The sequence below is a fragment of the Cydia splendana genome, chromosome 10 (assembly GCF_910591565.1).
Source record: "Cydia splendana chromosome 10, ilCydSple1.2, whole genome shotgun sequence".
Taxonomy (NCBI): Eukaryota; Metazoa; Arthropoda; class Insecta; order Lepidoptera; family Tortricidae; genus Cydia; species Cydia splendana.
In genome coordinates, this window is record NC_085969.1 from 452,460 (window position 1) to 477,500 (window position 25,041).

At 38.5% G+C, this 25,041-nt stretch overlaps 4 protein-coding genes across 4 annotated transcripts in view; 3 read left to right on the forward strand and 1 right to left on the reverse strand.

Annotated features, from left to right (window-relative positions):
* The window catches only part of LOC134794101 (uncharacterized), a 152,874-nt gene that overhangs the window by 18,456 nt on the left and 109,377 nt on the right, over positions 1-25,041 (forward strand). The window lies entirely within an intron of this gene.
* LOC134794083 (ras-related protein Rab-39B) lies at positions 1,689-3,322 on the reverse strand. The gene is made up of 3 exons (XM_063765770.1): positions 3,136-3,322; positions 2,706-3,057; positions 1,689-2,309 (listed from the first exon to the last, which is right to left on the reverse strand). The coding sequence occupies exons 1-3, from the start codon at positions 3,241-3,243 to the stop codon at positions 2,101-2,103; spliced, it is 669 nt and encodes a 222-aa protein (XP_063621840.1). The 5' UTR covers positions 3,244-3,322; the 3' UTR covers positions 1,689-2,100.
* On the forward strand, positions 3,747-12,648 carry LOC134794084 (THAP domain-containing protein 1-like). The gene is made up of 5 exons (XM_063765771.1): positions 3,747-3,973; positions 5,677-5,783; positions 7,580-7,694; positions 8,336-8,528; positions 11,956-12,648. Exons 2-5 carry the CDS (start codon positions 5,702-5,704, stop codon positions 12,580-12,582), a joined length of 1,017 nt encoding a protein of 338 aa, XP_063621841.1. The 5' UTR covers positions 3,747-3,973; positions 5,677-5,701; the 3' UTR covers positions 12,583-12,648.
* LOC134794095 (uncharacterized) overlaps positions 13,516-25,041 on the forward strand; it is a 304,721-nt gene continuing 293,195 nt past the window's right edge. Inside the window, exon 1 of the mRNA XM_063765791.1 lies at positions 13,516-14,048. The gene's annotated coding sequence lies outside the window, so the exon portion shown is untranslated. The remainder of the gene's footprint in view (positions 14,049-25,041) is intronic.

Below are 25,041 nucleotides of genomic sequence, written 5' to 3' on the forward strand. Positions count from 1 at the left end.
CTAATGATATCGTCCGTAATTTTGGAATGTGCCCAAGAATGCGTATTACGATTACAACTGTTTACCAGTTTACAGAAGTTATGATTTTGTTTTCCTTTCATTATTACTAGTCAATAGGAAATACCTTCATACATATTATATCCTATTGTCAAAGGATGATTGTCATACCCGCATATATTCTTCTTCTTTTGAATTGTATATTACTGACATTACTGTACTTAATTCGTCATTGTAGTATCATTATTCATAGTGCGTCATCATTTCATCAATTAGGTATTAGGGTAATTCGCGAGTAACTGGCCACTTTTAGTAACTGGCCGCCCTAAACTAAAAATGAATTCTATTCACCTATAAACAGAATTCATTTTAGTATAAGGTTTCAATAACTGGCCACCTTATGCTAAAATGAATTCTATTTATAGGAGAATAGAATTCATTTTCGGTTTGGGTTGGCCAGTTACTGGCAAATAACCCTATATGTGACAGACTGGTTGAAACAGAGACCATCCTCGGTTTCAATGTTCAATGGAATTAGATTTCCTCTATAAAACATTTTTGTTAGTTTAAATTGTTTAACTTAATGTTTATGTGTACCTAAGAACGAAGTTCATAGCAGTAACAAAGGTGTTTTGCAATATGTTTTGATTTGCCACTTTTTCATCTGTTTAAAGCAGCGGTCGGCAACCAGCGGCCCGCGAGCCTCCCTGGCTATTTTGTATGTAATATTGACAAATGACAATGTGTGATAAAGTCTTAAATATTAACAATATGCGGCCCGCGTCCACTTCGTTAACTGCTATGTGGCCCTTGGCTGCTAAAAGGTTGCCGACCGCTGGTTTAAAGTATTTCTAATTTTGTACTGACTATACATGGATTCAAGATGCAGGGAATTATTTTGGATGTTTGTAATAAAAAATAGTTGATTAAATAAACGTATTTTACTATCCTCCCCCTCATACAATTATGTAATCATGTAATTCTAATTGAGGTCATAATAATGGAACATATAAGCTCAAATTATTATTTGATCACACAATTCAGTGTTAAAAGAATAATATTCTGGCTTTTGTGCAGGTTAGCTGCCAGTTTGCTATATAACATGTGAAGTCTTAAGCCCCGATATCGAGTTGGCTCGCGAGCCAGCCCGGTATCCATTGCGCGCGGCTGCCTCGCGAGCCAATGTTCGATAGTTTGCCGCGCGATATGGAGACGGGGCTTTAGACCGCCAAAGACGTCAACTGACGCGTACCGCTGCAGCCCAATACCAACCTTCGTGTATCCGACAAGCTTCACGATAGGCGTGGCGTTAGGTACTGTTACCCTGGAATCTGTTTGACAGATATTATAATACAAGTAATATGACAATGTCGAGCTCTATAAGTGACTAAAACTTCATATTGGCTGCATAATATAGAGGAAAAGTGGCATGAAAGAGCCACTTTCATTTTTCGGAATAGGGAATTGAGCATAGGTTTTTATATAAAAAAAAACTCATGCATTTTATTGAGATACGTCCAAAATAATCCAAATGGCTCTTTAATGAATTTTTCCTCTATACAAAATGGTTACCTACTGTATCCTGTCAAATTGCAAAAAATAGGCAAATGTTACATCCAGGGCTTCTAACATGTTATTTTGGTGGCTTAATCAATATTTATATGAATTGTGATGAATATTTATCATTTTAGTTTTCCTTAATTTATTTATGCATCGTTAACATTAAAATTACAATGTTCCAGGTACAATACATTCAGGTATATTAAATTTGACTTACGTAAATTGTAAAATTATAATTATTAGAATGTTAGTATGACTTCAAAAATCAACAAAAGATCAAGTTAACAACATTTTTTCTCTCTTTGGTTCTCGGTTTAGGCTGTATGGCTTTTACAAATTTGAGACCAACACCACTTTTATCTATGGAACGATAAATAAACCAATTTATTTTGAGTATTGCAGATCAATGACTTAGTGGCCGTAAACTTATGCATTACACAGTGTAGTGCACTATAAATAACTTCGCGCTAAACCTTAATTAATTGAATGTTATAAAATTATGCTTATGCATTACATGAGCTATACTACGGTCAATATTTACATTTAACAGCAAGTGGACTGGACGGTTTCGGCCTCGAGCAAGTTGAAGTCCATCCCGTTCGGCCGGTTGAAGCCTGTCTTGATTCCGTCCCAGCCGTCCTCTACTTTATATTCTCCAGTTTGAATGCGGTTGTACACTTCTTGGGCCACAAGTACAAAAGCTTCTTCTACATTCATGCCTGTTTTGGCTGATGTTTCTACATGGTGAAGACCTGAAAATGGCTTTAATGTAGTCCAGAATTTGACTATGAAGCTCAAGGAAAAGAACATAGGAGCAATTGCTACATTCATTGCATCAGCCCAAGTCTTTAACCTTTTGTCTGTTTTATTGCATTTTTTTGACAATTTTCCTGCTCTTATACTGCACAACACCTCAAAATCCCCCATTTACGCCCACAATTTTTGACCACCACACACATATGAAAGGTTCAGAAAATATCATAGCATGTAGGCTAATACTAAATTGCTAACGTTCATCTTAGGTCCCATTATCAAGTGAGAATAAAAATATTTGAAAATGCAAAAGTTTGAAATTCACTACTTAAAATATAATCATTTTTCAAGCTAATTATACTTAGGTGTATAATTAAATAAATAAATGCACGTACCATTTTCTTCAGCAAACATTCTGGCCTCTTCACAAGACACTTCCCTTCTAGCACCATTCTTGTTGTCTGTTCCTACAAGGTCGATTTTACACCCCACTAAGGCAAACACTGGTCTGTGGGGCTCTATGTGCCTCTTGGCCTCCATCATCCACAGCGGTATGTGCTCAAAACTTGATCTGTTACATACGTCGTACACTAGCAGCGCACCAACAGAGTTTCTGTAATACGACTTCGTTATAGATCTAAATCTTTCCTGACCAGCAGTATCCCATAGCTGCAATTTAATTCTCGTTCCGTCTTGTACTTCTATTATTCTAGCGAAGAAATCTACCCCCACCGTCGGGTCGGATAACTGGAAATTAATGCGTAATTAACATATCAATCCACTAAAATTGACTAGAACAACACAAAAACAATGAACGGATGGTACCTCTGCGAACTTTCCATCTGTGAAATATTTCAGCAACGAACTCTTGCCCACTGTACTGTCTCCGATTAAAATAAGCCTGAACTGGTAGTCGAATATTGGATCAACCATTTTAGAAGCACTTTTATAAATAACATAAAATTGATACCAACAAAGGTTCCGTCAAAAATTACGTATCACCACAGAATAAATAATAGTACTACCGTACAGAAAGGAAACTTCCTACAAAACCGAAGTTTGACAGCGGTTCAGGGTCGAATCATGCCATCCCTTTCTAATATAAGGCACTATCCCTTTCGGCAATTTAGGGTTGTCAAAAATCAAGTGATTATCTTATCTGTGGTCGTGAACGCAAAAGGAAGTCAAGTGGTGCCAACCCTAATAATTGCTCGGAGCAATGCTGAGCCGACCGGAGCCGAGTTTGGCCGAAGTCAGGAGTTTCGCACCCCTGGTATCACATCAAATGACTTTTTTTTTCTATGCCCCTCCGAGCTAGAATGAAAATAGACGAACTGTCAATTGGCGCCACTGGATAGATAAGTTTGAGTAGAAATACAAAAATATTATAATAGAGTCTATGTGGTCTATGGACATCAACGTTGATAGAAAAAAAATACAGCGGCTACGGCTTCTTCGCGCTGTTTGTCCAATACGTAAAGATTGTAAATGAAAAATAGAAATATTATGTGAAATATATGTTATTCGTGTATTTCTTATACATAGTTAATTATTTATCAGTCGTTTCGTGCATTTAGTGCTTCTAAAAGTAGTTATTTAAGGGCTATCGGACAAGTAACCTATGACAGTGTTGGTGCTGCGAACGGTTTATGGACCTAACAAGGTAAGGACTCATTAAAATCATAATATATGTGACGTCCCACGGTCAAAGGTACCTTATGGCGGGTATGGAGTTATGCATACCCCAGTAATCTACAATAAATAAGCTATCGATAACACAAAAGATCAACCTTCTAGGTTGCGTAGTTACAGAGATATGATTTTTTGAAAATAATGTTGTGAAATGAGCAACTTTACGATAGAGAAGTTTTAAGTTTAGCCGCCTAAAAAACTATGTTCCTGAAGTAAGTTACATAGTTGACTACAAATAATAATACCTTATATATCTGAGATTAAAAAAATATTGCGACTTGTTCTGTAATGCAAATAGAAACTTTTGATATCGACTGATTTATGTGTATACTAACCAATCTCTTGAAAATAAAGTTTTATTTCATTTTCACGATTGATTGCAATGAGCTCTCAAGATTTAAATTTTATCTATTAGAAAACGACACTGACAGACAGTTTAAGCAATAAACAATACCGATTTAGAGGTGAAAATGTATTTTCTGACTTTTTCATATAAAATCACAAAATTGAATATTTTTACTTTTAATGTGACACACAATCAATTTTTCTGAGCACATATGAAAGAAATTCTGTCATTCAAATGAAATAAATCCTAAAACCCCAACTAAATACTATATTTAACCCCTTATGCCACTTTAAACTTACATAACAATAACAGTATTTGCTCCATACATTTACGAAAAGGTACCTTATGGAAATAAATCTAATAATACATCACTACAAAATATCAATCATATTACAGTTTATCTTTTATGAATAGAAAATATTAATTTACATTAAACTGCCCCCAATTTAATTAGTTCTTCGTCATAATAATCTTAAAAAGGACCAATAATTTGTATGTAATGAAAAGGTACCTTGTGGTCAAGTTACATGATGAGGCATGATGATGATGGAACAGTTAGGATAAACTAATAATATTTTGAGGTTAAGATGGTATAAATCGTCTATTTCTTATCAATAATATATTTCGGTTGCTATTGAAGATAAGCGGCATTGAGGTTCAATGACCTCAGATATTCCATAAGGTAATGCGTCGGGTATTGGCATTTTTCAGCAAACCAATGGCTGATTTACTGCATGCGACCAAACCAAATGAAGATTATTCTAGTTAAGAAAGACTTGACGAGAGTAACTTTGGTATAATAGCAGTCTACTTGGATTTGTGATGTCGGTCTATGTACGGTTATAATATTTGCGAGGCGCCCCAACCAGAACTGAAATTATCAAATTAGTTTTGCAGACTGCTAATACAGTTCTCTACCAAACTTCTTTTCCCGTATTGGCTAGTTTTTTTGGGAATTTTCAATCTTTTTTCCATAAGGTACCTTTTCTACTAAACTCTGAGACGACATTACTAGGCTTATAACTAACTTATAACAAAAATAAAAACAGGTAAACAAACGTTACGCATTAAGGTTTCAGATCACACAATAAAAAAAAATTGAGCATTTTTTCACCTCTTTACAAAACATTTAATATCTCCGAAACTAGAAACCCTCATAAGGTACCTTTTCCCGTGGAACGTCACATATAATGTGATAGAAAGCAAATTTAAACTCATTTAAATATCTCATTGTAATATTCAAATATGCCTACGCTTTCAATATTATTCAAAATTAATACAAGTACCTAAGTTATCATAAATAATTATTTTTGAAATTTATTTTACAGATAGCTTGATTACTAAAAAGGAGTGATGAGTTTTGCCCAAGTTATTGCTAAAATGAAGGATACTGTCAACGAATTCAATGAAAATAAAGGAAAATCTACACCTATCGGTATGTATTAATAAGAAACAAATAATAACTAGGTTCTACAAATACATTGTTATGTCATTTACCTAAATATTGAGCTGGGCTAATCTTTACTTTATGGACCCACGCTTTGGAGGGTGTGTTGGGTATGGGGGGGTAGAGGGTGCAAAGGGCTACCCCCCAGTCCAACCCCCATGGCGCGGAACCCCATGGTTATGGAGATATCCATGGTTAAAGTTTGTATGAAATTACTATGAAATAAAGGAGAAATGTAATAGCAGATGTCGATAGGTGCCGTTTTTTGTTAATTTATATTACCTTTTATACCACACCACCATCCTCAAGGTCACCAAAATCTCAAGGTCACGAAATTTTATGGTGACCAAAATCTCAAGGTCACCAAAATTTTTGGTTACCAGAATCTCAAGGTCACCAAAATCTTTGGTCACCAGAATCTCAAGGTACCCAAAATGTCAAGGTCACTTAAAACCGAATCAGAGCACCCCACTATCCACGTGGTCTTGTCTGTCCTACCCCTAGAGAGCAATTCCAAAAACGGAGGCGCGGAGGGAGGGCAGCCCTCGCCCGCCGTGACGGAGCGCGGGAATGAGCGAGGCGAGCGGCTGAGGCTGGTCGCCGAAGGCGACCAGTAAGCCGAAGCTGCGGAGCCGAGTGTAGTGAGCGTGCTTTGTCACGCGAGGGCGGAAGGGCTGCTCTTCCGCAGCGCCGGAGCTAACCCAGATCCAATAGCGTCACCGCTGAGGTCGAAGGCTCGCGGAGTAGCCCCGAGGTCAGCGAGCGACCGAGACCAAATAGCGAAGCGCAGGGGGGGGAGGTGGCGAGCGTAGCGAGCCGGCGACGTCCACAAGCGAGCTATGGTCTCGTCAGCTCGCGACCTCAGGGGCGACGAAGCGGGCCTTCGGGCGAAGCGCGCCCCCGCTCACCCCTCACCCCCTCCTTCAAAATTTGCTGTAATCCCTTATTTCTTAGTAATTCCATACAAACTTTAACCATGAATATCTCCATAACCATGGGGTTCCTCACCATGGGGGTTGGACTGGGGGGTAGCCCTCTCCACCCCCTCCCCCCTCCCCCCCTCCCCACCCCAAAAATCGTGGGTCCATAAAGTAAAGATTTACCTTGAGCTGCCTGTGTATGAAGCTGCCTTATTAATTAAGTAGTGGCGCTGTCGACTTTTAAACTCATTAAAATTTGATGTAGCATAAAACCAGTTACAATGATGTTATGCTTATGATTTTAAATAGAAAACATGCCTTTGCATACTTGTCATGATTAGACATTTTGGCATAGTTAAGCATGTAATTTATTTAGAAATTTAATTCAGGCAACAAGGCCCATATTACAAATACCTTACAGACTAACATACATATGTATTTTATAAACTAAATACTCACTATTAACATAAGGGTGTGTTAATCACATACTACACAGATTGTATTTAGAATTCTATTAATGCATCCAGTGGCGGATTTGCCCTAAGGCACAGTAGGCCCAGGCCTAGGGCGGCGAAATATTAGGGGCGGCAAATTGTGACAAAAAAATTCCCTGATGAAAACAAGAAATAACTCAAAATTTAGTCAGTACGATGGATGCTGATGCTGAGAAATGGGTGGCTACAGGGCCTAGGGCCTAGGGCGGCAAAGACTGGAAATCTGCCACTGAATACATCAATCAGAATTAGGATAACTAAGAAACAGTACTGGTTAGGAATGTTTTAACAGACTGAGGTAACTTATTCTGTGGGGAATCACCTAATGTGGTCCTTTTATGCAGGAAGATGTATAATAACATGTTTACAGCCATGGTGGCCCCTGAGGTGAAGCAAAGTGCGGAGGCGGACACGGAGATCACCAAAACCTGTGCAGTCCTTGGCTGTGATGACTTCAAGAACATGAATGATGAGTCCTTCTTCAGGTAACTATTCAACTTGATCATATTTTTAGGCAATACAAATGTCTGTTGCCCAAACAGTCATATCGTACCAGCTGTGTGTTTTTTACCTAAGACATTTTAGATATTAATAAGTGTGACAGGAAAATTATTGCTAAAAGTAAATTAAATAGGTTCTAACAATTCCTTTTATCTTGGTGTGTTTGTACCAATAGACCACATAACTAGTTCCTCCACTTTTTAGCATTTACCCAATGGGGTTGGCAACTGATAAAGGTTTGCATAGATGATGCCATCATAGCTTGGGGCTATTCATAAATTACGTCATTTCAAATTAGGGGGGAGGGGGGTCTGGACATCGGATGATGGTAGCATGACGTAGGAGGAAACGGGGTCATGGGGAGGGGGGAGGGGGGGGGGCAAAAATCGTCAAAAATCGATGACGTAATTTATGGACAGCTCCCTTGTCCCTTTCTCTAGTTGAGTTCTATGAGATTTGGCTTAAAGTGCTGGCATCCAGGACATAAAATTCCATTAAAACACATTTCTAGGGATTGACAGGGCAAGCTATGCTGGCGCCATCTGCTAAACACTTCGACTGGCCAACCCAATTGCAATCACAAGAATTTAGTCCACACTACTAAAATAATCTTGTATATTTGCAGGTTTCCTGAAGACCCCCAACTACGGCAAGTCTGGACAGACCTGACTGGCCGGAACAACTGGACACCCACCGACTTCTCTTACATCTGCATCCAGCACTTCTCGGTGGACTGCTTCCACTGCGACGCCAATAACGACATGGTGCTGAACAGCAAGGCGGTGCCGTCACAGAAGCTGCCTCATCATGTTCTTGAGGTGATTTCTACTCAGTGCTTTTGCTGTCCATTTTGGCATAGAGTAATATAAGTAAAGAAAGAGTGGTAACTCCATACACCAGTTTTCTTACCAAAACGCGCGTTATTTTGTAGTCGACATCTAACGTCAAGTAGGGGAACTATCACTACCCCTACTTGACACCGTCACAAGACTCACAAGTGTAGCTACTGACAAAAAATGTACTACTAAAACAATTTGCAACTAATATTATAAGCAGAAGGGGTTGAAAATAGACTTCCAGTTGATCTGTTTATAATATTAGTTGAAAATTGTTGGGCATCAGAGTTTTCGTTCGTTTTGGTGGCTCCACATCAAGTACTGACACAAGCACAAGTCCATCTAAAGCGTTTTAGCTAACTCTGGCTTGCGTTGAAGTGATAAAGTGTGGAGGGTTCCTCTGTAAAAACATCATAGGTATTTTCATAAGAATTTGACGCTTATGGTGGCATTCCCACACTCTTGTAAATGAAAGTTTAGCTTGATCCAATGCTAGGTTTTCTAAAGTGACTGCAGTCCGAAAAATACAGTCCAATTTTCTAACTCGGAAGGAAAACTAGGCCTTATTTAATTTAATCTGTTGCAAAACTGCCCTCCTAACGAAAAGTGCAATAACTCGAGTTTTGGGTCAAGTTGAGTTATATACATATTCGCGTTGAGCATAACGAGTTCTATATTTTCTTCTTAGACAGTTTTAAGGTATCTGTAACGTAAACATGTTTTTTATTAATCAAAACTGCAATATCTGAGGCAATGACTTGTGATTTACTTATGAAGAACGACATAACTGTAGTTATCGCTCTTATGCTTAGTAAAATTGTGATAACAAATGTTAGTCCAATAACTAATCATAAACGCAATAAGTGAAGTTGTTACACTTATGTTTAGGATTGTCAAAATTTGAATGATAAGTTTATTTAATAACAAGGCAATACAACTAAGTTATTGCATTTATGTTTAGGACGATGGGGCACAGACAGTATAGTTTTACCAATAACGGTGCAATATGATGGCAAGTTGTCGCATTTATGAGTAGTAAAATGTTCACTGCGGGGTGAAGGGTACGGAATAAGTTTCGATTTTGTGCCATGAGCATCCATCAGTCGCCTATTTTTGTTAGATTTTTTTACCGAATAATATAATTGTCAAAGTAACTGATCGCATAAGAAACACCACGCTGCGCTCTAAAACCCGCATTGCTGACGTATGCGAAAAAACCGCTAGGTTCAAATGGGACTGGGCCGGTCACGTCTACAGCATGCATCCGGAGAGGTGGGCTAGCTTAGCTACCAAGTGGATGCCGGTAGAGGGACGTGGCCGCGGTAGGCCCAAACGGAGATGGCGAGATGACCTGGACAGCTTCCTGAACAACTGACCGGAGGAAGCACCAAATCGGGAGTCGTGGAAATTAAGGGGAGAGGCCTTTGCTCAGCAGTGGGACACTCAAATAGGCTAGTAAAAAAAAATATAATTGCAATAGTGAGACATGAAAAACTAGTATTATTTACCAGAAGTAGGACTCTAAAAATAAATGTTTATTTTTTTTATTACTTGTGTTATTGTAATGTTATGACATATAATCTTTAATAGAAAAAAACCGACTTCTCAAAATAGTTTGAAATGCCATATATACATTATTGGCTGGTATTTAACTGATATAGTAATCCACTTCGTCACCTTTTTCTCGTAGCATATTTCGTTTCTGTAAGGGTCACAGTTCTAACCTAACCTTACCCACTTTTCTAGTAGCACTTCGTTTCTCTAAGGGTCGCAGTTCTATCCTAACCTAACCCACAAAATCGAAATCGCCAAACTATGCATCGTTGAAGAGTTCTGTTCTAATCATCATCAGCAGTTCCACTTCATCAAATGCGACAGTTTTTAATGTAAACGCTTGATTTTCTGTTGAAAATACAAAAATCTCTATACGTATGCCTTTAAGATTTGAGGAGTTCCCTCGACCTCATGGATCCCATGTTCAGAACTCGAGCTTGACATAAATGTAGCTTAAAAACTTAACTTGCTTAATAAACATAACGAAGAGGACAAATCACCACACGTGAACTATGCGTCGTTGAAGAGTTCTGTTCTGATCATCATCAGCAGTTCCACTTCATCAAATGCGACAGTTTTTAATGAAAATACTTGATTTTCTGATGAAAATACAAAAAATCTCTATACGCATGCCTTTAAGATTTGAGGAGTTCCCTCGATTCCTCGTGGAACCCATCATCAGAACTCGAGCCTGACAAAAATATGGCTCTAAAACTTAATTTGCTTAACAAACATAACGAAGAGGACCAATCGTCAAACGTGAACTATGCGTCGTTGAGGAGTTCCCTTCTGATCATCATCAGCAGTTCCACTTCATCAAATGTCACCTTTCTTAATGTATATGCTTGATTTGAGGAGTTCCCTCAATTCCTCATGGATCCCATCATCAGAACTGGGTTTTGACAAACACGGGAACAATCTGTACGCATATACATCCAATTAAAAAAAGAATTTTCAAAATCGGTCCTGTAATGACGGAGGTATGGAGTAAAAACATAAAAAATAAAAATAAAAAAATATAAAAAAACATACAACCGAATTGATAACCTCCTCCTTTTAGATTTGGAAGTCGGTTAAAAATACACTTTTGCAACAACCATAATAGAAAAAAAAAATTAAACACATCGTCTTACTAATTAAAACTGCAATAAGTAAACTACTTATTGTACTTAAGATTCAAGCATACAGTACAGCAGCATACTATAATTGCTTAAAATAATCGTAATATCTTGAATTACTAACGATAAGTGCAATAAGTAGAATACTTATTACAGTTATGGCTTGTAATTATATCATGTCTGTATTGGACCATCCTAAGCATAAGTGCGTTTGCTCATTTTTTATAGTATAGATAAATAAATAAATAATTATTAGGTACGTACAAATAAACTCATAAATATTATCTATTTTTTGGTCAAAGTTTCAAGTCAATAGGATGTGTAATATTGGAGATAACAACTAAACAAATTTAAAATCTTTTACCGCGTTTTTCTCGAAAGTAGCTTGACTCTAGTTATTGCACTTTTCGTTAGGAGGGCAGAAAAGCTACAGCATTACATGCTTGACGTATTATATTTTATGTTCTACTACCATTTGCGACACACTTAGGGCCAGTTGCACCAACCACATTTGACAGACTGATCAACGTCAGCCGGCGCGCCACTATGAAACTTTCCATACATAAAAATTTTGCGAACTCTTTAACGATACGAACAGTTTGGTACAACCGACCCTTAGTCTAAATCTTTCACTCCTTTTATATTAATTCTGCTAAATTTTGATATTATGAAACATGCCCCTGGACGCAAATTCAAAAGTCTCTTCCAATAAAATAATATTCTATTTGTTAATTCAGGTGGAATACATAGATGAAGAAACGCTAGACAACGAAGAAGATTACGAAATGGATTCGCAAGACGAAGACAGAGATTCCCAGGACGAACATAAACCACAATTCAACAACATATCCCACTCAAAACCACTCGCCAACGGACAAGACCAGGTCGAGCTCCTCCGACTCTTCACCGAGGTCCAGAAAATGCAACGACAAGCCGTCGGCTTGAGAGACAAACTCAGATACAACATGAGGATCCATAACAGACAAAACAAAAAACTTCAAAGACTAAAGGAAACTATAGAAATCAAAAAGAACATCCTAAATCAAAAGCGGAAGAAAAAATCAAGAATACTACTAACATTACAAGATAAAATTAAGGAGGATAAAAACGGTTTAGTTCTAGCCATGCCGACTAGACATACGGACGATTTGAAGAACTTTGCACTTAGTATTTACAAATATTCTCCACAAGCATACATTTATATTAGAAATACGCTCAGAACCATGCTACCCAGTACGGATGTGCTTGAGACATGGGTCGACGCAGGGTACACACCAAAAAATGCGATGTCGAATAGCAGTATGATTAAAGTTATTTCTGAACAAACTGATAAAGAACTGAGTTGCAAAGTTACGTTAGGATGATTATTCATGTATTATAAGAATAGATTCTGGATATTTTTGTGAATAAAGACATTTTTTAAATGTTACAATGTTTAGTCATTGTATGGAGAATGTGTATGATACCTACTAGGATTCAACCTAACCCTTACTGAAATAGTAGTGGTAATAAATTATTACTATTAATACTAATTAATAATTATAGTTGTCACATTACAACCTTGAAGTACGGTTGCTAGCTTACCGTGCGTGCCTAGCCAAGATGCCAATCGTTCGCTCCGTCTCCGATGTGTCGGAAGCCGGTGTTGCTCGAAGGTCTCCGTAGCGAAGGATACGCTAATGTCTATGATCAGAAATCGATTAATGTCTTTGTCCAAGGTAAGAATTGCGATTGATATTTAACCTTAAACAGAAGAAACATTTATTGTCAGTTTGACTTTTATGTGTCACGAGAAGTTTAATGTATTTTGCTTTACAATTCAGAATAATTCGTTGTACATGGATTAACTGCGAAATTAGAAATAAGGCGATTTTTAACATTTCAATGTGAAAAATCCCTGTTGTTATCAGGTTTGCTCCCATAACTAGAACTAGAAAAACAGTCAATTGACACATTTATTGTATGTATTTGATATTCTACAAACTTTAATTTTCATGTTAACTCTTCTCTTGGTGCTGCACCAAAAAAAATCTGCCTTTCAAATGTACTGTACATATACTGTGTCTATATTAGCCATTTGAATTAACAGTGCGCCCAGTGCAGTGTGAGGAGATAACAGATAAACTAAATTAGATAGATTGCAGAGCGGTACTGGATTCAGAAAGGTTATCCCAAGGCAATAGATGCAATTTCGATAATACCGTAACAGCCAAGGCAATCCTATCCATTTCACTGTTACATTTGATTTCTTATACGCCCGCGTACCACTAGAAAAAAAACAATCTTATTCCAATGTCTTAGAGTCACATTTTGCTCAACAGCATTTCACGCTTGAACGACTTTGCATGCAAAATTCGAATTGTGTTTTATTACCATGTAACAAGGACGTGTTTTGCTTGTTAACGTCAGCTGTCAATCGGCCATCTTTCTTGCTTGCAGTCAAAACAAACTGCTCGTGTTAACGCCGCCGCTCGCCGATAGATGGCGTTGCCCCGGCGCTGTGGTTAAAAAGAGAAGGTGTTATACGGCCGTAACGAAGTGCCCGAATAGAATAGACGAGCCCAACAAATGGTTCCGGTTTAGTGTCGAGAAACCTCTGCGTGGGGAGGTTGTGTCGCGTTGTTAAGCGACGCGGCGTGCGTGTTCCAAAATAAATACCCATCTGTCCAAATATTGTGCAAGTTTTTTTATTGTTTCCCGAAACAAGGATGCGTGTGTGTGTATGACCTAAAAGTGACAAGTTTATTTTGTGTTTTCAAGTGCCAGTGTTTTGTTTTTGTTCAGTTTTGGATTTATTGGAGTTGCGAGTCCGCAGACGGATTTGTAAAAGGTATGGGACTTAATTCAGTTTTAAGGCGAATGAGGCTACGAATGGGCCGGCGACGGTGGTATCTAACAGGACTTTCGTAATCGCGATTCTAAGCGCGTACGGCAACCATAAAAGCTGAACATACCATACATGTGCCGGCATTCAAACGCTGTAGGACGTGTAAATGTTTAATGTACCATTATAACTAAATTATTAAATATTAAAATGTTATTCGCGTCATGTGTTGACCTAAGTTTCTCCGCTTGTATGGGGCGACAATTTCTTTTATAAGCCAATCGAAAGTACGTTTCCTGGTTCATGTAATTAGTGCATCGTTGCAGTTGCAGTGTCGACAGTGAAAGTTCGCGGTGAGGTCGCGTTAGTTTAAATATTCGGGTCATTTGTGATGTATGTACTTATACTCTGTATCTTTAGGTATTTTAATAAAAGTAAACAAAATCTACCCTCAAATGGCTCCTTAAGCCACTTGAGGGTACATGAAAACATTAGGTACATACCTAATCAAATAATGTAGGTAGGTTATAGTCAGGTCGTTCAGTGACTGATCCAGGCTGTTTCGTATTTGGTTGGTTAAGAGCGCTCTTACAAGAAAAGTCGAAATAATGCAAAATTGATGATACTAGTCGACGAAATTCAGGACTTTGCGCTCATTATTAGAAACAATGAGTACTTGTTCCAGTAAAAGCGTCTTCTTATCTTTATAAATATCGTTGTAAATATTAGAAAAAGGACTTATTAAATTAGTAATGATTTTTTTTCTGATGGTCGTTTCCGAAAAACCCCGTGAAGCACTGAATGGCGAGCTCTTATTTGGAAATGTTGAGAATTTTACTCTGCTAAACCTGGCTATTTTGTATTACTAATACCCTGTACTTTAGGCATATCAAACTATATTTTTCCTACATACCTTTGAGAAAGAGAAAATCAAAGTAAAACGAACTCGATTTTCTCTCCGAAACAAGTGTCAATTCCTACGAAAATCTACTTAATATCGAAGTCATTTTCATACTCAAGCAATCTGCAACGTTTGCTTATACTGTTGGTATACATTAGTGTTTATGAAATTCTACTATAATTTTTTGGCAATTTTTTGAAAACTACTCTATATTACCGATGACGCGCGCTGCACCAGCTCAGTGCCGCGGCAGAGCTTGTATAGGCAGGACGTGTGTCGGTCGACTCCGCACATTTTCAACGGCGACGACGAGGTTTTTTATCATTGTGTGCGGCGGGCGCCGTGTAAAACGCTATACTGTGTGCGTGTAAACCGCAACGAGAGACTTTGATCCTAGCACTGTTTTTATAGTATTATAATTTATAATGGTACAGTTTAATAAACTACCGGACAGGATTCAAAATATTTGAAACGACCTGACATTCTATATGTATTTATTTGACTCAAGATAGTACTCAGGGTCTGATGATGGAGTCGGAAGGTGGTCACCGGTACCAATCAACCATGCAACTAAACCACTTCGTGTTTAGGCTCGTTTTATTCATCTCAACAAGATCTTTGACACAAGATAGTACTCAGGGTCTGATGATGGAGCCGGAAGGTGGTCACCGGTACCAATCAACCATGCAACTAAACCACTTCGTGTTTGGGCTCGTTTGATTCGGCTCAACAAGATCTTTGACTTAAGATAGTACTCAGGGTCTGATGATGGAGCCGGAAGGTGGTCACCAGTACCAATCAACAATGCAACTAAACCACTTCGTGTTTAGGCTCGTTTTATTCGTCTCAACAAGATCTTTGACTTAAGATAGTACTCAGGGTCTGATGATGGAGCCGGAAGGTGGTCACCGGTACCAATCAACCATGCAACTAAACCACTTCGTGTTTGGGCTCGTTTGATTCGTCTCAACAAGATCTTTGGCACAAGATAATACTCAGGGTCTAATGATGGAGCCGGAAGGTGGTCACCGGTACCAATCAACCATGCAACTAAACCACTTCGTGTTTAGGCTCGTTTGATTCGTCTCAACAAGATCTTTGACACAAGATAGTACTCAGGGTCTGATGATGGAGCCGGCAGGTGGTCACCGGTACCAATCAACCATGCCACTAAACCACTTCGTGTTTAGGCTCGTTTTATTCGTTTCTATAAGATCTTTGACACAAGATAGTACTCAGGGTCTGATGTTGGAGCCGGAAGGTGGTCACCGGTACCAATCAACCATGCAACTACACCACTTCGTGTTTAGGCTCGTTTGATTCGTCTCAACAAGACCTTAGACACAAGATAGTACTCAGGATCTGATGATGGAGCTGGAAGGTGGCCACGGGTAACAGTCTACCATGTAACTGAACCACTTCGTGTTTGGGCTCGTTTGATTTGTCGCAACAAGATCTTTGACACAAGGTAGTACTGAGGGTCTGATGATGGATCCGGAAGGTGGTGACCGGTACCAATCAACCATGCAACTAAACCACTTCGTGTTTGGCTTCGTTCGATTCGTCGCAACAAGATCTTTGACACAAGTTAGTACTCAGGGTCTGATGATGGAGCTGGACTGTGGCCACGGGTACCAGTCTACCATGTAACTGAACCACTTCGTGTTTGGGCTCGTTTGATTCCTCGCAATAAGATGTTTGAGACAAGATACTACTCAGGGTCTGATGATGGAGCTGATGATGATTGACAGGTACCCGTCGCCACCTTCGCGCTCCATCATCAGACCCTGAGTACTACCTTGTGTCAAAGATCTTGTTGAGATGAATAAAACGTGCCTAAACACGAAATGGTTTAGTTGCATGGTTGATTGGTACCGGTGACCACCTTCCGGCTCCAACATCAGACCCTGAGTACTATCTTGTGTCAAAGATCTTGTTGAAACGAATAAAACGAGCCTAAACACGAAGTGGTTTAGTTGCATGGTTGATTGGTACCGGTGACCACCTTCCAGCTCCATCATCAGACTCTGAGTATCACCTAGTGTCAAAGATCTTGTTGAGACGAATCAAACGATCCTAAACACGATGTTGTTTAGTTGCATGGTTGATTGGTAATGGTACCTTCCAGCTCCATCATCAGACCCTGAGTACTGTCTTGTGTCAAAGATCTTGTTGAGACGAATCAAACGAGCCCAAACACGAAGTTGTTTAGTTACATGATAGACTGGTACCCGTGGCCACCTTCCAGCTCCATCATCAGACCCTGTGTATCTTCAGTGTCAAAGATCTTGTTGAGACGAATCAAACGAGCCTAATCATGTTACTACATGGTTGATTGGTATCCGTGACCACCTTAATCATCATCAGATCCTCAGTACCAGTTCGTTTTTAAACCCTCGTTGATACAAACTTTACAACCTATAGGTACCAAATGCAATGACGAAACATGTAAATAAGCGAGTAGGTACCTATAATTTCTTTCGAGTAATATACCTTCATAAGTACGAGTATGGGGCTATTCATAAATTACGTCGTTTCAAATGGGAGGAGTGGGGGGGGGGGGTCTGGACATCGGATGATGGTAACATGACGTAGGAGGAAACAGATTCATCCGAAGCTTGATTTTTGGATGATTTGAGGGGTGGGGGGGTCAAAAATCGTCAAAAATAGATGACGTAATTTATGAACAGCCCCTATGTACATTTGCACTGCATTTAGTATTTTCGTACTTACCAAATAACAGTTTTAGAACTTTAAAAGTTAAGTACAGTTAGTTTTGTTATGGTTGATTTCAATATGCTTCGCGAAGGATCAAGAATGTTTAATCCATCATTGTAGTGCGAGTGTGGTAGAAGGGATCGGCGTACTGAGCTCGCACGGCCTGCCGCAGCGCGTAAAATACCTAAACTCGCTCAACGCCGAAATGTAATAGCGCTCTTAAACCAATAAATGTTATAATTACCCGAAAATGTAAATACCTATACTGCAAAACGAAATTCAAGACCAAAAAAAGTAAGAAAATGTTGCCACTTTTTACTAGCGCGTCTTGTATTTATGTAAAAATAAGTAAATAAAAGTACTTTTTTAAATCGTGGGAGTAAAATTACTAATAAAGAAATTATTTTAGCGTGATTATTTTATCAAAAGGAATTTACTATTTTACATTTTGGTCTTGAATTACGTTTTGCAGTTTAAAGATACTAAACAATAGGTATATATATATACCAGTTACCACATTGTCGGTGTGGATAAGGACGATTTAGAATTCACCAATACGGCTGAAAAGGTGTTACTAATAATCGACAAGAATTACCTACAAGTGATCTGGTACTTGAAAACACCGCACTGGTTACCTACCCTATATTGACTGCGTTACCTGCATTTTTCCTTTCGTCATCATCAGTCTATACTTCTATACTTCATATCCATAATATAGGTACCTATATACGTCACTTGTCCCGGTCCTGAGCTAATCTCATCCAGAAGTGATCCGCAATCTACCGAATGTCCGTCCAACGAGCCAACGGACTTTAATTTTAGGGTTCCGTACCCAAAGGGTAAAAACGGGACCCTATTACTAAGACTCCACTGTCCGTCTGTCTGCCACCAGGCTGTAAGTATCTCATGAACCGTGATAGCTAGACGGTTGAAATTGTCACAGATTATGTATTTCTGTTGTCGCTTTAACAACAAATACTAAAAAGGACGGAACCCTCGGTGGGCGAGTCCGACTCGCAGTTGGCCGGTTTTTCTTTAGCGGTCATCATCACTACAATGAATCATTGTACAGTCAGGGTATTGGTTTATGTACCATTTCCTACCTAGGTAGGTAAGTAGGTAGGTATTATCACTGTGACAAAGTAGGAAATAAATTCCTTGACCGTACGATACTATGACGAGATCGTTTCTTAGTGACAAGACCGCCTAGTGTCTTGCGTTATTTATAATTTTTTGTTTTGGTAAACAATTCAGAATATTTGATTGATTGGCGCATAGGTACCTATACTCTGTATCTTTAGGTACTTAAATAAAAGTAAACAAATAATTTGTACATTTTCGGGTAGTTAACATTTTTTGATTAACCCACCAAATAAAAAACCACCTGGATCTGTCACTGAACGACCTGACTTTAACCTACATTATTTGATCATGTAATGTTTTCATCTACCCTCAAGAAGCCATTTGAGGGTAGATTTTGTTTACTCTTTTTTAAATACTAAAGATACAGACTGTATTAGATATATATGTTCGGCAATGCGCAAAGTGACGCCTCCGAAGTGCAAACGTCTATTACCTATATGTTACTTTGTCCTTAAGACGGGTTCCTTTTTATTAAGGTTCTTTTTTCTGTTCCCTTTCTCGGGGCCTTTTGATTAGATTATTTAATCAGGATCGGGACATGTGGGGCTTGTTTCCTTGATAAGAATAACCTTTATATATCTACTTACCTAATAGTAGGTACACGCCACAACAAAAGGCTTCTTTAAAGCTAACGGGGAAAGCATCTACAAAGTATCTACAGGTATTGAATCCCGAGCGTAGCGTCTAAACTACTACTAAATTCTAAAATATATTAATCTTGAGCGTAGTGAGGGATTCAAGTGTTAACGTCCAAGGTGGAAATAATTTTGCTACCATGTGACAAATAGGAAATTATTATGTTCCAAAATAATATTTAAACTAAAAAAAAAATGTGCAAAAAAGAAATAAAATCGTGTTCTAGAACAGAAAATTGACACTTTGATCCCTCCTAGCAGGGAAGCGGAAGAAAAGTGCCACTTTGATCCCTCCTAGCAGGGAAGAAAAAGCCGGTAATGGATGTGAAAATATTCTTTTTAACTACTGTAATTTTACTTTTTGAGTATGACAAACTTGGTACCAGTAAACTGGCCACGGTCACTGCTTATCAACCAATAACAGCTAGACTATCCGTTATAATATTATAAGAACATCAACAGATTAACTAGCGAATTAACCAACATCGTCGAGATAGGAACTACAGTTTGGTAATAGGTAGGTTTATAAATAACTAAACGCGGCAAAAACGAGTCCCGGTTAGAAATCTCCTTCCTCCGGCCTGCAATTAACTGTTTAGCGGCCGCCGCACACACTGCCGCGTAACAATGTAACATTACAGGCTTTTAATTGGTGGTTAAACTTTCATCACGCGTGAATCCTGGGATCCTATAATATATATAATAAAGCCTTGTTTTCTCTCGCATTTTTAAGGAACTTCAGTATTCTGCCCAGTGTTCTCAATTGAGGACGCTTGTTGATTTTGTTCCGATTTCAGAATTTCTGGGCAGGAATCAATAAATTGTTCTTTATTGAGAACATTTGGCACAACGAGGTCAAAGCTCAAATGGCTGTTGCTTTAGGAAATACTTAAGGACCACAGAACAGCCCCTTAGGGCCGATAGAGACGGATTGCAACTCGACTGCAATTTGTATGGGAACTGCATGCCGACTGTATACAAGTTGCAGTCGGGTTGCAGTCTGTCTGTACCGGACCTTAGAGAGGAATCTTACAGTTTTGAAATTGAAAATTAAACCCATACGGCATACATTGAAAAAAAAACCGATACAAACTTCAACTTCAACATTTACTCAGCAAATAGGCCACAAGGGCACTTTTACACGTCAACATTGAATTTACATAAAAGAAAATAATAATAATACACCAAAATATGAGATGTTTCCGAAAATGTTCCCGGGAATTTCGCAATTTGAAAACATTCCGACGGCATGTCAGTATGTAGGTACCAACTTGCGATACATTTTCTATCTCAACCAAGAACCGGGACAGATGTGGCAACTGGCGACAAATGCGTTTACCGGCAGCGGTATATTAATGCGATCCGATTAGGTAACTCATAGCCCCGGCATCCACCGGCAAGGCTGCACAAATACCAATCATATGCTGAGCGCATTACCATAATTCTTTAACGGTGCATAAGGTGCCTCCTCTGTGAGCTCGCGAATGGGAAGCAACTGTCAGAATGCGATTTCCAACGATGGTTTCTGAAATAAATAAATAAAATAAATTTTCACCACACCAACACAAGGCAAATACTAACTAAAATATGAAACAAAATCAAATAAATCGATTTAAAATGAGTGTTTTAAATATTTATCATTTAAAAGTCAATTCTACCAGTCAACATAAGGAAATAACTCAAAATTTACATTTAATTACTTTCCCTCACATGTGGATAAAATGCAACTTTCTTATCAGTTTTTGAACAATCAAGAGAGCCTTTACCAGTTGGTGTGGTGAAAATAAATAAATATTATAGGGACATTCTTACACAAATTGACTAAGTTCCACCGTAAGCTCAAGAAGGCTTATATTGTGGTACTCAGACAACGATATATAACGAATATAAGAACGTCAGCTGCTTTTTTTAACTAAGTACCTATATTTCCTTATTATAAAGCGCTTCAACACCTTACTTAATTCAGTAACTGACGACATCGACAGGGACTCAACTCAACTATACGTTGACACTCTATCTACCATATTGCTGCGTCCCTGTCGTCAGTTACTGAATTAAGTAAGGTGTATGAAGACTATGAAGCGTCTAACTAAACCTTAGACATTAATTCATATTGCCCATTCATAGGGACAATAACCTTCTTTTCTTCCTCGCGTTGTCCCGGCATTTTGCCACGGCTCATGGGAGCCTGATGGGGGTCCGCTTGACAAGTAATCCCAAGAATTGACTTAGGCACTAGTTTTTACGAAAGCGACTGCCATCTGACCTTCCAACCCGAGGGGAAACTAGTCATAGGGCCAATAACCATTTCATCATCATCATCTCAGCCATAAGACGTCCACTGCTGAACATAGGCCTCCCCCTTGGACCTCCATACGTGCCGGTTGGAAGCGACCCGCATCCAGCGTCTTCCGGCGACCTTAACAAGATCGTCTGTCCATCTTGTGGGTGGGTGGAATAACCATTTACGTATAAACAATTAACTACAGGGTGGCCAAATAAGAGGTATACACTTTATTTTTGAAATTTTATTCTATAAAACATAAAAAATATTAAGTATTCCTTGTTAAATATAATATGTAGGGTCAGCAATTACACATGGAAAATAATGTCAGACAAATGTCCACCTCTAGCAGCATGGCAGATGCGAACCCTTTTCATCGCGTTTTTCATCACTTTTCCACACATTTCTGGCGTTATCTCAGCGACAGTGTTTCGAATATTTTGTTTTAATTGCTGAAGGTTCGTTGGCCTATTAGCATAGACACGTCCCTTTAGATAGCCCCACAGAAAATAGTCAGGAGCTGTTAAATCAGGCGATCTTGGGGGCCAGTCAATGTCACCGTTTCCCGAAATTAATCGACCGGGAAACGTTATTTTTAATGTTTCTATTGTAACCGTGCCGTGTGACACGTTGTTCCGTCGTAAAACGCTCAATAATAAATTTGCCGTATCTACACAAACGTACGCAATAACTGTCATATTTACCGCCAAAATAAAATAGCGGCAAAAAAAAGTTGTATACCTCTAAGTTGGCCACCCTGTACTATTACGGCGGGTCTGGCTTTGATTCGTAGGTAGCGCCTATTGTTGTACCTAAAGAAGATTGCATCGGCAGTATACGAAACACACCAACACATATTGTGTTTACTCAAGTACGAGTACCTTCAAACGTACAACAAACCTACGTTTTTGTGCAAGGAGTTTCACTCTCTTGTGTATTGCTTACACTGCCCACGTCAAGAAAACGTTTTAATTGATAACCTCGCCTTTTTACACGATTTGTTTTTGATAAATTAGATATTTTGTAAAGTTTAGTTTTAGCAAAGATTTTCTGCTTAACTATAATATAAATTTTAGCCAGTTTATTAATTATCAAACAAATATCAAAATGATTGCAAAAATATTCGATTCGTCCAGGCCTCACCGTGCATCAGCTTCCTGTACTTAAACGGATACCATCGCTTTACCAATTTAAAAAAGTTAACAATATTTAGTTTGTTTCACCTTTTCAATTGTGAACAAACAGCATGCAAATCCGTGAAGGCATCTTAAATATACATATTTACATTTGAAATCAAAGACGTAAATCAACTGCTGTGGGAGGGACTTTAACTAAGTTTTTTACCTATATTTATTTATGTATCAATTCATCCAATACACATCAGTTAGTTAGGCATTTATGAAACTTATTTTAATTATATAAAGTCTATTAGTTTCAAACATTGAAGTACCTAGGTAATCACTTGATTCACTAGACCATAAAAATGAAAGGAAAATTACTCACTTCACTGGGCTGACATTCTGTTTCTATACCCAGGTAACCTAGGTCGTTAAAGTCACTCTGCTGAGACGCATTCTCACGATTCTAGCTATTTTAAAAGACGCCAATGGAATTAATTACGTACTTTACATACCAATGCTGGCTCCCACTAATGATTGGCCCTTCGAGTTTAATTAAAAGGCGGTTTCCTACAAATGTAGGGCCCATAGACGACCGGTCTGGCCTAGTGGGTAGTGACCCTGCCTGCGAAGCCGATGGTCCCGGGTTCGAATCCCGGTAAGGGCATTTATTTGTGTGATGAACACAAATATTTGTTCCTGAGTCATGGGTGTTTTCTATGTATATAAGTATGTATTTATCTATATAAGTATGTATATCGTCGCCTAGCACCCATAGTACAAGCTTTGCTTAGTTTGGGGCTAGGTTGATCTGTGTAAGATGTCCCCCTAATATTTATATTTATTTATTTATTTATTTATAGGTATATGACTGTACCTACTTGGCGGGATTCCACCAGAGTGCGGCACTATACGGCACAAGCATTTTTTACTGAATACAGATGGCTGACCAATAACCGACCTTTGATTTAGTTTAACGTTCAATTAATGCAGACAAACTGCAATTAAACTTTGTTTTCATATTTCGGATATTCATGTTAGATTTTCGATTATTTCGGTGTTTTCAAATTGTCCGTACCGATATCGGAAATCGGATACGACCAAAAGAAGTCAAAAAGAAATGTTTATTGTTCAAAGAAAAGCGTTAATGCGTTAATGCGTTATGCGTTAATGATTCCGTTGCCGGGCGTCAGACCGTCAACAACTCCTGAGGATGCCTCGTAGAGAGGCGAAACACGTGTCGAGGATTATTCTTTTGGTGGTGGTTTGTTATATTTATTTGCGTATTTATTTTTGCGGTGGGAGGGTGGGAATATTAATTGCATGTAAAAAATACGCAAGTAAGTATAACGGGTTAGCACTGATTGACTAGCACGTTATCTTTTCGCGGATTAGCAAAGTAATATTTTGGTTTTAAGAATAAAACTAATTGAAGTGTTTCTCCAAGGGTCATCCGACATCCGATATCGGATCGGACAATGAGAAAACGCTCTTACAGTCTATACTCGACATATTGTTGCGCCTGTGACCTTTCACTACGTGAATACATGTTGTTGAATACTTTGAATAATTTATATGATATATTACCAAAACAAATAAACAACCGGTTGTTGACAGAAGGCGAAGGCGTGAATAGTTGAATAGTTTGTTGATGATGTTGTTTGAATTCACTTATTGTTCTATTATCATTTAGTTTTGTCCAAGAGCGGTGGTGGCCGAGTGGATAATGACGTCCGACTTTCAATCCGGAGGTCGCGGGTTCAAATCCTGTGGCTCGTACCAATGAGTTTTTCGGAACTTATGTACGAAATAGGTATCATTTGATATTTACCTCTAGCTTTTCGGTCAAGGAAAACATCGTGAGGAAACCTGCATACATCTGCGAAGAAATTCAAAGGTGTATCTGAAGTCCCCAATCCGCATTGGGCTAGCGTGGGGACTATAGCCCAAGCCCTCTCGCGCATGAGAGGAGGCCTGTGCCCAGCAGTGTGATGTTTATAGGTGGAAATTATTATTATTATTATAGATTGTCCTGAAGTGGAAGGTATCGTTATTTAATTGCGGTATGCATTATTTAGTAGGTATTCGTCGAAGTACCTATAAATAAACAAAGAAATACTGACGCAGTGACGCATAGTATATAGGTACCTACTTAAAAAAATGTTGAATATTTTAGACACAAAATACAAGATATATTTCG

Excerpts from the sequence above, each read along its gene's own strand:
- LOC134794083 (XM_063765770.1), bottom strand. The coding sequence starts at position 3,243 with ATGGTTGATCCAATATTCGACTACCAGTTCAGGCTTATTTTAATCGGA. Across the intron at positions 3,058-3,135 it reads CAGATGGAAAGTTCGCAGAG|TTATCCGACCCGACGGTGGG; the intron begins GTACCATCCGTT and ends ATTAATTTCCAG. Across the intron at positions 2,310-2,705 it reads AATGTTTGCTGAAGAAAATG|GTCTTCACCATGTAGAAACA; the intron begins GTACGTGCATTT and ends AGCCATTTTCAG.
- LOC134794084 (XM_063765771.1), top strand. The coding sequence starts at position 5,702 with ATGAGTTTTGCCCAAGTTATTGCTAAAATGAAGGATACTGTCAACGAA. Across the intron at positions 5,784-7,579 it reads AGGAAAATCTACACCTATCG|CCATGGTGGCCCCTGAGGTG; the intron begins GTATGTATTAAT and ends ACATGTTTACAG. Across the intron at positions 8,529-11,955 it reads TGCCTCATCATGTTCTTGAG|GTGGAATACATAGATGAAGA; the intron begins GTGATTTCTACT and ends TTGTTAATTCAG.